Genomic DNA, 13454 nt, shown 5'->3' with positions numbered 1-13454 from the left:
TGTTAGGCACAGTGACCATTTTTGACTGATTTTACACAAAGTTCCTTCCCCTGAACTACAGACTGGCTCAGTAACAGACAGACTCATATTAAAGTTGACTCATCCCCAAAAAGAACAAGAAGAAAGCATGTGGAGGACGAGGACCAGCCTGAGATAAGAGTCCTGCTGATGACAGGGCATCTGTTCATTGAACAATGTTTACATTTTTTGTTTTTTCAGGCCGGCATCATTTGTGTACCTAAATTGTTACGAATTCACAAATTCAGGTAAGAAAATATTCATGAAATCTGCATTTGTGGGTGACCTTCCGTAAACTCTGAGCACATGTTTGAAGGAGAGAGGAGTATCTACAACTATGAGCCACAACTCTGGTCTTTCCCCCCCCAATTTGTGCTTAAAAAAATCACAGTGAAACCCTGCAAATATCAGAAACGTATCCTCTGGACTTTCAGTTACGATGGCAGATTGACCAGCTGTTAAAGGTATTCTTGCATCAGAATGAAGTTTCATTTTGACCTACCCCTTAAAACTATGCAGCGTACACACCCCACAAATCCTGAAATTAAGTCTCAACAAACTTGCATAGCTTCAGTAAAACAAGTTGCAGTGAAAAACTCGTCTTCCTTGGCCTACACACACACACACTCTGAGAGAGCGCTTAAGCCAACTGAATTATTGGTGCCATGGATTTAGCAGTTGAATCTCGGTGTCTGATCCTTGGAGCACAAAGTCAACCTCCATCGGCTTTGGCAAGCTGGCATTTCAGCTCTGCAGAAATCTTTCTCTGGAGAAATAAACTAAAACTCAAAATTATCTGAGCTGACTGCTTCATTTTTAAAAGACAGCAGAGTTGAAGTCGTCTCCACGTGAACAAACACTCACTTTGTTAAATACTAAAGAATCTGAAAGGCTTGTGTGTGCACTTTTTTTTTTAAACTTTTTTTATTTGAATTAAACACTGCCCCCTACAGGCATTGATTGGCTTACATTTCTAAAAGCCCTCAAAGGCACTTTTTGCAAATTGCAACTAAAACTTCATCCACCGGGAGCAGTGTTTTTAATTTTTAAAACAGCTGTTGCTGTTTTTTTTTTTCTTAGCTGCTCTTTTCCCCTCATGAAGCTTTTCCTTTTCTCACACTGTTGTAAATAAAAATGTATTTTCATTGATAATAAAGTTTACATTGACCTGCTGCACCATCTTATGGTACAGAATGGTATTACAGCAAAATATGGCCTGGCTCTAAACCAAACCTGGTCTCTCTCTTTAGCACGGTGCATAGGTGTTTTGGACATTAAAAGCTAAACATAGTAGTTCTTCCACATTCGGTTGTTGGCTTTAGCTCGGAGGGGTTTTTTTTAGGTTCTTAGGCCACAAGTCAAAAAGACAAAACATAAAACCAGCCCGACAGAGGACAAGAAAGAGTGTTCACAGCTCAAGTTACCATTTGTCTTTGATTTATTTGGACAATAATTACAGGATATACATAGTGTTTCATTGAAACAACAGTGTAACACTGGTGGGCAAAGCCCTCTTTGCTCCTGAGGTCAAGAGATGGTTGATGTACTCTCAAGCGGAGATGTGCAGAAACAACATTTTGCTGTGTTTGTGTTCAGGGGCCAAAAAGGAAAAGAAGACTGATACCGCTCAACAACAGGGCTTTCACACATTTCAGTCAGTCTTAACGGAGATGAACCGCTGAAGCTCCGATGCACTGAAACAAATTCGGTATTAACCACCTTGGGATTTGTTTTGTTTTACAGCTCCAATACAACATTGTACAAAAAAAAAAGCATATTTACAGGTGAACTCAATAGATAGATATATATATATATATATACACACATATATATGTACACGTACAATATAATATAAATATAGTAAAATATTTTAAATTACATTGATTTCACGGTCTTCCATAAATAGATGACAACATTTCAGTGACCTGTGAATGTTGGAAGCAGTGTGCCATCTACGACAGGCTCTCCGCTCGGTGGGAAGGAATCCGCGCCGAACTCTCTTGTTCGTTATTGTTTGGTTGAAGGTGTTCAAGAGCGCAACCTGTTTTTAGTTGTTTCTTAGGTTTTTCTTTTTGCAAGTTTAACAGGTATATTATAACCACGGCATGTGGTCAAAATTCAAAGTATTCTCCCATAAAGAAAAAATTTCAAGTTTCCCACAACCCCTGAGTGGGGGAAGTGGAACCGGGAGGCTCGCAGGCCTTCTCAAAGCAGTAGTGTCTTCGCTGCGCAGACCTTCAGCAGGTTATAAAGACTAAATACAGTTTCAGGAGAGACCTCACGCAAGAACCTCTGCAGCGCCCAGTGCTGGGTCTGAAAGGGCAGGTTCTGTTGAGTGACGGACAGTTTTACAAGGAAAGCTGACACTGTTAGCGAGGTTGCAGAGACAAATACTGAAATAGGCTGTGTTAGGCCTTGCCTGTGAAAACTGACAAGTGTGCTGATTTTAAGTGCTTTTCACTATATAATTATGCTTTACAAACACAGTTTTGGTAAAGTTAAAAAAAAAAACTGTTGTAAGGAACATAACTAAGAAGGTTAAACTTTCAAGTCTGTTCCCACTTGTCAGGATTTGGAAAATTCACAAGGTTTTTCTTTTGTTTTGTCAGCAGGATCTATTGTTGCCGAGCTCAGAGGACACAGTTGCAGCGTACCTGAGCGTAAGCTCTATTTTGAACTCTATAACTATTTCTTCTCTGGCGTGAGGCACGTTAAAAGAATTTAGTTTTCAGCTGTACCTTTAGTAACTATTCAAAAATAAAAGCAAAACAAAGCCCCATACCTCAAACGATCAAAACATGAAGAATAAAAACGAGCAAAAATGACAATGAAAAAAGTTGGAATAAAAAGAGGTACAAACAAACAAACAAACAAAAAAAAGTAAAACGCCGACGTTGTGGTCTATCACAGCATACTGTACAAAGTTCAGATACATTCTCTTGGAATGGCATGGTCTGTCGCTCAGCGAGTCAGTGCTGAGCATGAAGTGAGTTCTTGTGTATTTCTTTGTTTACAATAGGTTTGATGTTGGTTACAACGATGTTGAAGAGCCAGCAGCACACAGCAGGAAAGCTGGAGGTTTAGTGTCCACTGTCGCTTGTGGCGTTCTTGATCCAGTCCAGGATGATGAGGGTCATGCTGCCAAACATGACCACAATACCGAGAATGAGGAAGACTAATGCCTATAGAAGAAAATAAGATCACAGTTAGCTAATATGTTCATTCACACCTAGTTAAATGAAACCTTTCACAGTTCAGGAAATGTGTAATTTGTTGTCTTCGGTTCAGTATAAAGCTAATTATCTTACTTTAGCTTAGCAATGCAGAAGATAAAGCTCACTTGTTGCACTATTTGTGTTATCCTTTAGTTAAAAATATGAGAATTAAAGAAAAAACAATCAAACATAAGAATTGTGGTTTTGAACAGAGTTGATTCAAGTGTTTGCTTAATATGAAGCTAAACTAAAGGGCTAATAACTGCAGCTACAACCGTATCCAAATCTTGGCAAGTAAAAAAATAAGTGTAAAGTTCCAAAACTGTTCATTTCATCCAACTCCATCTTACCCCGATCTTTTGCCATGACTTCATGGACTCTTTCTTGACCAGTCTGATGTAGAAAGCTGAAGGCAGGATGAAGATGAGCATGGCAGCAGCAGAAGCGCCTGACAGAGTAAAGATATTTAGCATTTAAGTCACAATCCTTTCTTTTGCTCTTTAAGATGTTATTACAATATCTTGTATGCAGACACATACCTATAAAGCCAAAGATGTCCCTGATGGTGGGAACGAAAATAACCATGGCATTTGTGCCAGCCAGCAAGAACACAGTGATGGCAGTGTGGCGAACCCAGCTGAATCCCTTAGAAGGGCACAGGAGGTGGTTGACAGTGGTACGAATCTGCACAATAAGAGAGACACAGGGAGGTTATTCTACATGACCTATTATTTATAGTAATTCATATTTTAGAATCTCTGTGACATTTTTTTCAAACTTACAGGGAAGAGGACAACAGGGACAGTAAGGGTGACAGCGGTCAGCACAGCCAGACGGACAATCAACAGGAGCACATCAAACTTGTAGACCCTGGTGTAGGTATGCAGCAGCTCATCTCCCACGTGCTCTATAGAGAAAGACAACAGATATCCTCCACTTAAGTCAAGGGCGAGTACTGCTTTATCTGAATTGTTATCAGGGTTAAAGTCATCTACTCATCTAGAGGACTGTACAAGGATAACTAATGGTTAGAACCTGATACCATTTTATAAATTAAATTTTCACAAAAATGTAAATTTGCATTGTTAGTCAAAGATTTTTTATCATGAAGTTCTATAAACGCAAAGTAAGTAAAACCTTATATATTATATCACCCATATTTATATGTGTATATGTGCCATTAGGATTAATAGCATAAAAATTAGCTTCATGACAAGCTAAATTCCCCTTTCATATCTTTGCAATCAGTATAAAGCTGGGAGTAGCTGCTAATTAGCTTAACTTAGTATAGTAATTTGGCTACAGGCTATTTATATTTTTAAGAATCTGTACTACATAAGTAGTAAAATAATGGGAAAAATGCTAGCGCTTCAGAGGTGTCTCTGGATCGAGCTAAGCTAACAAGCTAATGAAAAAAAGCAAACATGTTTTGACTCCGTTTTTTGGGGTCTAGTTTTTACATTTTCCTTTGACTTAAGCTGAGTGCTTATTCAGATTTTTTTAATATTCCCCATTTAAAATTTATGTTCCACATAATAAACATGTAGCCAAGTGGCTTAAGTAAACAGCAAGCTAAGCTAACCGAAACAATAGTTTGCTAAGCCTTGTGGTTTTACAAAGGTTTGCAGGTTGACATTAGCATGCACTGCAACAAAAAGCATTTTGTTTCATTTTAAACACTCTGTTATGATATTTTAATGTAAAATAAGTGTTTTACTAGAACAAAAAAGCATTTTTTTGTTACATCTATATTTAAGCAAAAGAGGTTTACTTCCACACACCACCTAAATTCTTTGGCGACTTCTTTGTTGTTTTACGAGTATTTAAGTAGGTCAAACAAATATCATTTCGCAATGTTGACTCATCCCGACTACAAACTGGTAGGGGGGGCACGCCACACTGTCACAGTTTTCACTGTCACTCTCTTATATAACTGCTGTTAAGTTCCAGGAACATTTCTTGGTGGTCTATCAGTTGTTTTTGTCATGACGCGCGGGAACACAAACATGCTATCACACTGCTCAGTGGCATCAGGTGGGTTTTTTCACAGTCTTGCATAACTACTGTTCCTGAAAGTTTCTCGCTTAACCTTAGATGATAGAGCCCATTTAACATTTCGTATAACTTCTTGTGAACTGGTATAGGTGTGTGTTGACATTAACTGCCTCAAGAAACTAAATTTCGTTACATTTTTTCCCCACGTAAAAAATTTGTGTACATATTTACATTTTTACTGTCTTGACTTACGGTTAAAAGTCAGGTATCCGAAAAGGGCAGCCAGCAGGTACATGATGAACATAGCCAGGAAAGAAACATTGGCGACATTCTGCATCTTCCTGCGGGAACGGCTGTTCAGCAGAGAGTTGAAGACATGTTTTATTTAGACAGCAGACAAAAATGACTGTAAAAAAGTTGTAAATTGTGTTTTATATGTCAGGGAAATTTAAAAAGATGGCAGTGTATACTCACTCTTTGAGCTCGTCGTACATGGGCAGGATGGCGGGGTGGCACACAAAGGCGAAGGTAATAATAGGGACAGCATAAACAGTCTAGGGAGGTAAAAAAATTAATTAATAACTGACATCTAAACAGTAGACATGATTCCATTATGGTTTATTTCAGTTCTACAGATGTTCTAAGTCTTTACCTGTGAGTTGACGACAAAGTATTTTGGCTTGCAGGTGTCCTCGTCAGAAGTATTGTCGCTGTGTGAGCTGTGTGAGATGTTCAACGAATGAGTCAAGTTGTGGTCGTGAATCTCAGGGAGAGGACATGGGATCTGGAACTTTTTGATGATCACCTTGAAGGAGCAGAGAGCAAATTTCCCATTTTAGCTCCTTATTGTAAAGAAGCAAAGGTTCATTCAAACCACATTTACAGCATGATCAGAAACAAAGACTATGTGCTGTCCTGTTCCACTATTAAATTAATTCACTTGACTACATTTTTTAAAACAAAGGAATCCCGCTCTGTTGTGTAGGAGGAAGGGATTTCACTGGAAGACTGAAACTCAACTGGCAAAACAAGAACAGGCATTTGCCAAAGGATGTGCGTAAAGGATGTGCGGTGATACGCTAACATGAGGAATGAGGAAAGGTGTGTCAAACTCACCACGATCAGGAAAAAGACCATGCACAGCAGTGACAGACCACTTGTGTAACCAAGGTAACCTGAAAGAGTGAAAAACACAATCATTAGCAATGCCCCCCTTTATCACGTCACGCTACGCTATTAAGATTTAAAAGCTTTTGAAATCTTGCACGTGTGCAAGTGCGTCACTGACTTTGAACCCAACCCTGTTCAGAAATGCATCTGACTCGCAGCACCCACCCACAAAACACACACACACACACTTTCCTTACCTAAGTTCTTTAGCAGCGACAGGGGCAGGATAATGCCAACACTAACCAGCAACACCAGGTAGTCACCGTTGACGTACCACTGACTGAAATACAAGACAGAGCATGTCAGTGTTAGCTAATGGAGATCACCAATGAATCATCATGTAGGTAAAGATTTCTGTAGCTGTGTTAAAGGGGCAACACAGGTTGTTTTGCTGTGTTCTACTGTGAAATCTACTGTCAATGAGTTATAATTTTTTGTTAGTCTTATCGTCTTTCTTGTGTATATCTTGCATATTAAGAAGCTTTGATCTTATCACAAACTGATGAACCAGGACCACAAGTAAACTAATTAGCTCCGTGGTGCAGAAAGCAGCATGCTGAATCTACTTTCCTGTGAAATCCTCTGCAGCTTTTAGGCCTGATCAAACCTCTCAGCTGCTGCTCTGACACGTCTTGCCAGGCCTCTGCGCGCTAGCTGACAAGAACTGGCCTCCGCAAGCATGACTGCATAGCTCACAAAAATAGACGTAACAAAGCGGCACAGAGGAGGGCGAACTACATCAATTTTTTAAACTCGAAGCCGGGTGGCGGTGAGATCATCCCGCGCTCCATCTCTGTGCGGCACCAGCTGCATTTTCTAAAAGGGCTCTTTGAAAGAGCTGCTCAGAGAGACAGAACCCTGTCCGTCCATTTAAAAGCAGCCAGACAGTCCTCCTACACATCCCGCCTGTGCTCCAAGCAGAGCGACAAAGGCGCTGCTTCACCTTCCCCGACACTCAGCACTTGACAAGCAACTGGCAGCCATTTTGCTTGACATGTCCACCTCGAGTGCTTCTCTCGGGTGTTCTGGTTATCTTTCATTCTTTCTGGGAATTTCTTTTTTTCACCAACACCTCACTTTTGTAGTCCTAGTGCAACCAGCAAACATTCCTATTGGGGCGAGTAAACCACGCTGTATTGACATTTAGTCTACATCTTTGGCTGCACGACAAATGGTCTGGTGGTCTGATCTGAACCACTACCAAAATCAAATCAGATGTTCCTTGGACACAGGCCAGCCTGACTGATTTGTCCTCGGATTTCTTGGAAATAAGTCTACAACCTCCAGGTTCATATGCACCAGTTTCAGCAGTGTTTCTTGTGTTAGGTGAAATAAAGCAGTGAAACATGAAAAAGAAAGAAATTTAGCTGCTAGTGGAGCCATCCAGCAGTGTTTGTATGACTTTCCCCTCTTAATGTAAACACAGCTTATGTTTGTTTACAAGATAACACCACACGGTGCCTTTAAAGAGGTCACGTCGGCCAGTTTGAGGCGCTGTGTCTGCTGGAACGGTGCGCACAGACATGCAGTCATTTCTAACTTTTCCAGACCTGCGTTTGTGTGTGGAAGCTGCTAAAATATCAAAGTCACTCACTCGTCGTTGGCTCCTGTGAAAGCTTTTATAACGGTGGGCAGCTCGTATTTCACAATGTAGAGGTAGCTTGACATGGCTGTTGGGGAAAAAACAGAAAAACAAAAAACAACAGCAGTTAGCACATTTTCCTGTAAAAAGGGGGGAGAAAAAAGAAAAGGAGGAAACTCTGCCATAAAAATCTCTAATATTTGGCAAGGGACTCAGATGTTCCAAAGAAAAAAATCACGACATGCTTGTAAAATGACTCAAGGTTTTACTGGAAGCTACAAACAAAAAAAACAAAAAAACAAGCTGGTTTCCATCAACCAAGGTTTCCCCCCGTGCCTCCCCCCCTCTGTGCTCTCATTGCAGACACAGAGGAGCAGTGTTTTAGCTTTCTGAGTGAGCACATGTTGGATCTATTACAGTTACGTAACATTCATTTTCCTTACCTCCAATGTTTTGCATGGTGATGGAGAGGGAGGCTGCGAGTTTCCCCGGTGTCCCGAAGGCTTTGTAACCCAACTGCTCGTACACCAGTGCGCCTAAATACACAAAGAATTGTGGATTTAGAACAATAATATTGTTAAAAAATACACATTTGGCATTTGGGGATGTTTGTCTGATAGACTTACCCCCTTCATTGGCCGTCTTCAGCAACAAGTGCACAGAATACAAGGAGAAGATGGCGACAGACGCGAGGAGAATCCTGTAAACAGACAAGGGAGAGCTTTAGCTGTATGTTTACCTGCGACCTTGATAATTAGGAGATTTAAAAAAAAGAAAAGCAGAAAAATCAATGATGAAATGTTCTGATCAAGGCTGAAGTGCTGAACATGGGCCTTTGAAGGCCAGTTAAATGACAAATGTATTTTCCTGACTGGTGAACAAACACATTGACATTTGGCTGACGTGAAGGTCACATATTGCTGTGCTGGATCTACTGATCATGTCTCACATCCCTTCTCCCTTGTGATGGCTCAGATCTCGTGTGTTTTGGGAGAATTTGCCGTTAGGACGATTTCTGCTCCAAGAGCAAAGTGTCAGTAGCTTTAGTGTTTCCTTCGAGACCTGAGCGTGTGCAAGTTTGCAATCTGCCTTGTCAAAAACAAACCCAGAACTCTAAGTTCTTTGAGTCACAAGCAGCATCAGCAGGAATGCAAAGGACGAAAGGTTTCCCTGCCCCTGGGATGCTGCAGAGGCAGCACTGTACACTCGGCGTTATTAATAGTTCGGATGAAAGTAAATCTCTTGGCCTTCTGAGACTTGTCTTTTATAAATGCAACGTTCAACTGTGTGTCCAGCTGCTTTGGTGGCTGCTCGCCTGTCTATGACATCCTTATTCTGTCTCATCTCAGTTTGCAAAGGCTTGATCTGCTTTACTAGCACCAGACAGTACTTCAGCATATAAACACAGAGACATAAGGAGCAGGTAGCCAGGTTTGTCAGCTGGGTAGGAGCCATTAGGCGTTTGTAATCCCCAGCTTCCTGCAGATGCAGGGATCAGACTGGTCAGCTCGAGTGCCGCTTCATTCAAGATCTCCTGCAAGCGTACATTATCTCTCCATTTACGTAACTCGTGTCTGGAGCAGCAGGATTACCTCGACTTAGCTGCTTTTCCTGCCACTCCCTTTTGTTTCTGACTCCCAGAGATGTCGAGTACTGCGAGTGGACTCTAAAAAATATTTGATTTTTTTTTGGACCCAATAATCTGATTTCTTTCAGTCTGTTCCTGACAGGCTGATTGTGAAAAGTTCTAGCAGATGCTGCCAGCGTGAGTGAGAAACGGAGCGCTAAAAAGGAAAAATGAAGAAATGCAACACGCGGCTGATGCAAGGTAGCTTCAGTGTTTCCACACATACAAATAATGTGCTGAATAACCAGCAGGGGGCACTATCACTCACAATGAGATGCACTTTAAAAAAAATCTCAAGATTGCTGGTACTTCAGCTGAGCAACATTTGAACAATTGTAAACTTTAAACCCTGACTCTCAGTGTCGAGCAGCTGCATAAAGGACACATAAACACTCTGCTGGTGGCGAAAAGTCGCCGTGCAGAGATGCTCTACAGCACAAGCTGTCACACCAACGCAACAGACAAAGCCATACCTGCCTGTGCTCGTCTGAACCGAATGCGGATTATGAAATAAAAAGACACCAGTTCTGAGCCATGCTTATTTGGTTTGCTTTACATCTTAACCTCTTGACTCTGGTGTTAGCTTAAGGAGGTTCTTTGTTTGTTTCCTTTTGCCTCTTTGCATCGGATAGACGTAAGTAATAGATGCTTACACAAACAGGGCGATGCCAGTGTTGGCCATGGCAAAGGACAGACCCAGGATGCCACTGCCCATGATGGCGTTGCCCAGGTTGAAGACGGACATGCCAAAGGAGGCACTACCCTGCTGTGAAAAAAGATGCAGGACGGTTAGAACAAGATGAGACATCACATCACTGGTTAAAGGAGAAAGATAAATGTGCTGGAGGAAAAAGAGAAGCTCTTACAGATTCAGTAGCATACTTCTTCTTGCCCGTGTGTTCAGGGAGGAAGTTTTGGCACTCTGCGTCAAAATCGGGGTATTGGCTTTAAAAGAAAAGAGAAAAATCAAGAGTTATTTTTGTGAAGTGTGGTTTATACCATGTGCAGTTTTCAGTTCTTAAGTATATATTTTTCACTATAGTGTGTGTGAAGTGAGCCTTACCCATCCAGTGGCACCTTCTTTGGGCATGGGTATTCACTGCTGTTTGAGCTGCTGCTGTCATCTTCTGGAGCATTGTTGAAATCTCTCATCTCGGGCATTTTAAAGCTAAAAAAAATAAAAATAAAATAAAAAAGGTCATTTTAACTGTTAATTAACTGTATTTCTTATATTTCTGTATACTGCGTCATTTCCTCAGTCTTTTCCCCCCATTTCTAGCTATGCGCGTTCACGCTGCCTTGAGAATAATCAATATTATAGTGGCTCCGCCGCAGCGTTACTCAGGAATCTGAGACCACGTGACCATGCTTTAGCTACGGCGGAGTCAGAGATGAGGAAGAAGAGGAAGGGAGGAGGGGTGACGCACCGGCAGTGGAAAAATACCAGACCGGCATCACCCCAACTCTTCCATAGATACTGAATGGCACACACACATACAAAAGAAAAAAAGCCGCAGTACACGCGGACAAATGTGACACTTTGCGCACATTTCCCCCTTAAAAATCGTCTTAAGATCAGGACTTTTCAGTTTCCTTTTTCTTGAAACATCACATTTTAAAAACTGCCAATGAAACAAAAACGAGGTGACATTCAGACATAGCTGTCTAAATCGGGCATATAGTAAAATAACCTTCTTGGATGACTTTTACGCACATGAAGATCCAAACAGAGCCACAATGGCATTAAATGGTCAGAGCCATTTAATGCCATTATTCCCATGACCCGACCGGCTCCACTGGAAACAATGACACGTGTTGTCCCTTTATGGGTATGGCTCTCCTATTTTGCGCAGCGGCCGTGGCTCAGGCGCACGGTTATCTTTAGAGCCTTTTCAGATTACACACAAGAGACACTTTTCTGTGTCTTCCATTTCGCACTGTGTGTGTTTTGTGATCTGTGTGGCAGTAAAAAGCCCGTGTCCTAATACATGCCCAGCACTGCAGCATCACTGTCAAGCGGACACTCCATTATTCATTTATTTGGATCAGGGCTGACCTAATAAGAGAAAACGCCTCGGGATTCTCAGACAATGACATGTTATGAGTCTTTAGTCCACATGTACTGTGACAGGAAATCATTGTTTCACACTGATTAGCTTTTAACACTCGATAATAGACGATTTTTATTTTATAAAAATACCTCGCATTGAAAATAAAAAGGTAAAGACGTATAATTCTGTAATAATGTGCAATCAGAAACTATGCAGTGTGTTAAATCTTGTAAAGATTTGATTTTTTAATTTCAAATACTGTTCCGCCCACATCCGGCAATTTTCCCTCTGACGGTAAACGAGAATGTCCACATTCTTACCTTTTGAAGATGTCTTAGGATGCCTGAAAAATCCTTTCAGTAAGAAGAAAAAACGTCCAGACGATTTCTTTACAAAAATCAGCTATCCTTGAGAAGACTGAGGTTTTTTATATATATATATTTACAAAGACTGAAATTTTGAATGAATGAATGAATGGGCCTACTAGTAGACCGGATCTGACTTTAAAAAGCAGAAACAGAAACAGATCAAGGAGCAAAAAGGTAAATAAACCGAAGTAAAAACGCGAAAAGAATTTCGATTAATTGACTATTTGACTCAAAGTCCAAGAAATGCGGCGCGCTCGGAGAGAAAACCCTGTTCTGCTACGGAAAGGGGCGAGGGCTCTTCCTTTTATAGATGAACATTGCATCAGCCCAAACCGACAAAGAGGGAGGAAGAGGGTGGAGACTTTTTACGCAGGTGACGTGGGTTTGTGTACAAACAGACTGACTTTCCCTCGCTGGAAAACCACGGGCGCTCTCTGATACATTTACAATAGTCAAACCACATAAACACTACACCAGTGCTACATAACACACACAAATGTCTAAATCCGTGGATAACTAGGCTTTAACTTCTTATTACTTTATTTTTATAGTAACATGTATATCAGTTCAGAATTTTCCATTTAAATGTTCTCATTACTTTTGTTTTATTTTATTTTTACTCTCAAGTAGCTCTACGCTGGAAGTCTCTCATGGCTTTTTTGTGCGGTTAGGATTGCTCTGTTTTGAAAGCAGAACTTGGCCTTGCTGAACTCCACAGATGCACTGTGAAGCCAGTTAAACGCTTTTTTTTATTAAGGTAAAGTGAAGACTCAGAGTGCACTCTGAGGGCCCGAGTGTCAGTCTAGATCAGGATGTGTGCGGAGCTTCAAAGCAGACCTCCCTGTCTGAAGGCGATTACGCACAAATGCCATCATGTGACGGTCATCCTGATCCTTATTCACGCTGGCTCATCTGGCCAGGTCAGGTGTGTGTGTGTGTGTGTGTGTGTGTATGTGTGTGTGTATGTGTGTGTGTATGTGTGTGTGTATGTGTTTATGGTGTATAATCTTCTACTACTCGGGTTTCAAGTTTATTATTACTACTGACTGAGAACAGTACAGTTTATGGGCTGGCCTTTGACTTACCTGTAAGATAAAACATTTCCTTCTGTTTCTACACTTCAGTGTTACTACTACACTAACACCTCTGAGAGTCATTATTACAATGCAATTCACTAGCATTGTGACTTTGTTTTTACTACCCCCATTATACTGTTGTCACACAACTATGACTGAAACAGCATTCGCTACTACTAGCTGCTGCTGCTAACCTGCGTTACTTCTATCTGTATTACTATTCTGCTTTTGCTGTGAATGTTACTTATAAACCTACTAAAAGTATTGGTTTTACAGCAAGAATTAGTTGTATTAGCACAAGTTTTGTTCCTTTGGACCATTTTTTTACTGTTATTAAAAAAACTATAACAGT

The 13454-nt window shown here is 40.9% G+C and overlaps 1 protein-coding gene across 2 annotated transcripts; it reads right to left on the bottom strand.

Moving 5' to 3' along the window:
* Window positions 1-1433: 1433 nt before the first annotated feature.
* Window positions 1434-12325, bottom strand: slc38a2 (solute carrier family 38 member 2). Of its 2 annotated transcripts, none has more exons than XM_019346542.2 (16): window positions 11979-12325; window positions 10671-10775; window positions 10474-10552; window positions 10261-10370; window positions 8607-8680; window positions 8424-8516; window positions 7993-8068; window positions 6596-6678; window positions 6345-6403; window positions 5881-6033; window positions 5703-5782; window positions 5481-5581; window positions 4016-4140; window positions 3773-3917; window positions 3584-3681; window positions 1434-3200 (listed from the first exon to the last, which is right to left on the bottom strand). In XM_019346542.2, the coding sequence occupies exons 2-16, from the start codon at window positions 10766-10768 to the stop codon at window positions 3099-3101; spliced, it is 1476 nt and encodes a 491-aa protein (XP_019202087.1). In that variant the 5' UTR covers window positions 10769-10775; window positions 11979-12325; the 3' UTR covers window positions 1434-3098. The 2 variants fall into 2 exon arrangements, with proteins under 2 accessions (XP_019202087.1, XP_003455778.2); XM_003455730.5 differs by having other exon boundaries at window positions 10261-10373; window positions 11979-12324.
* Window positions 12326-13454: the final 1129 nt, after the last annotated feature.

The sequence above is a fragment of the Oreochromis niloticus genome, linkage group LG17 (assembly GCF_001858045.2).
Source record: "Oreochromis niloticus isolate F11D_XX linkage group LG17, O_niloticus_UMD_NMBU, whole genome shotgun sequence".
Classification (NCBI taxonomy): domain Eukaryota; kingdom Metazoa; phylum Chordata; class Actinopteri; order Cichliformes; family Cichlidae; genus Oreochromis; species Oreochromis niloticus.
Note: the sequence above shows the minus strand (reverse complement) of the source record. Positions and strands in the feature narration are given on the sequence as shown.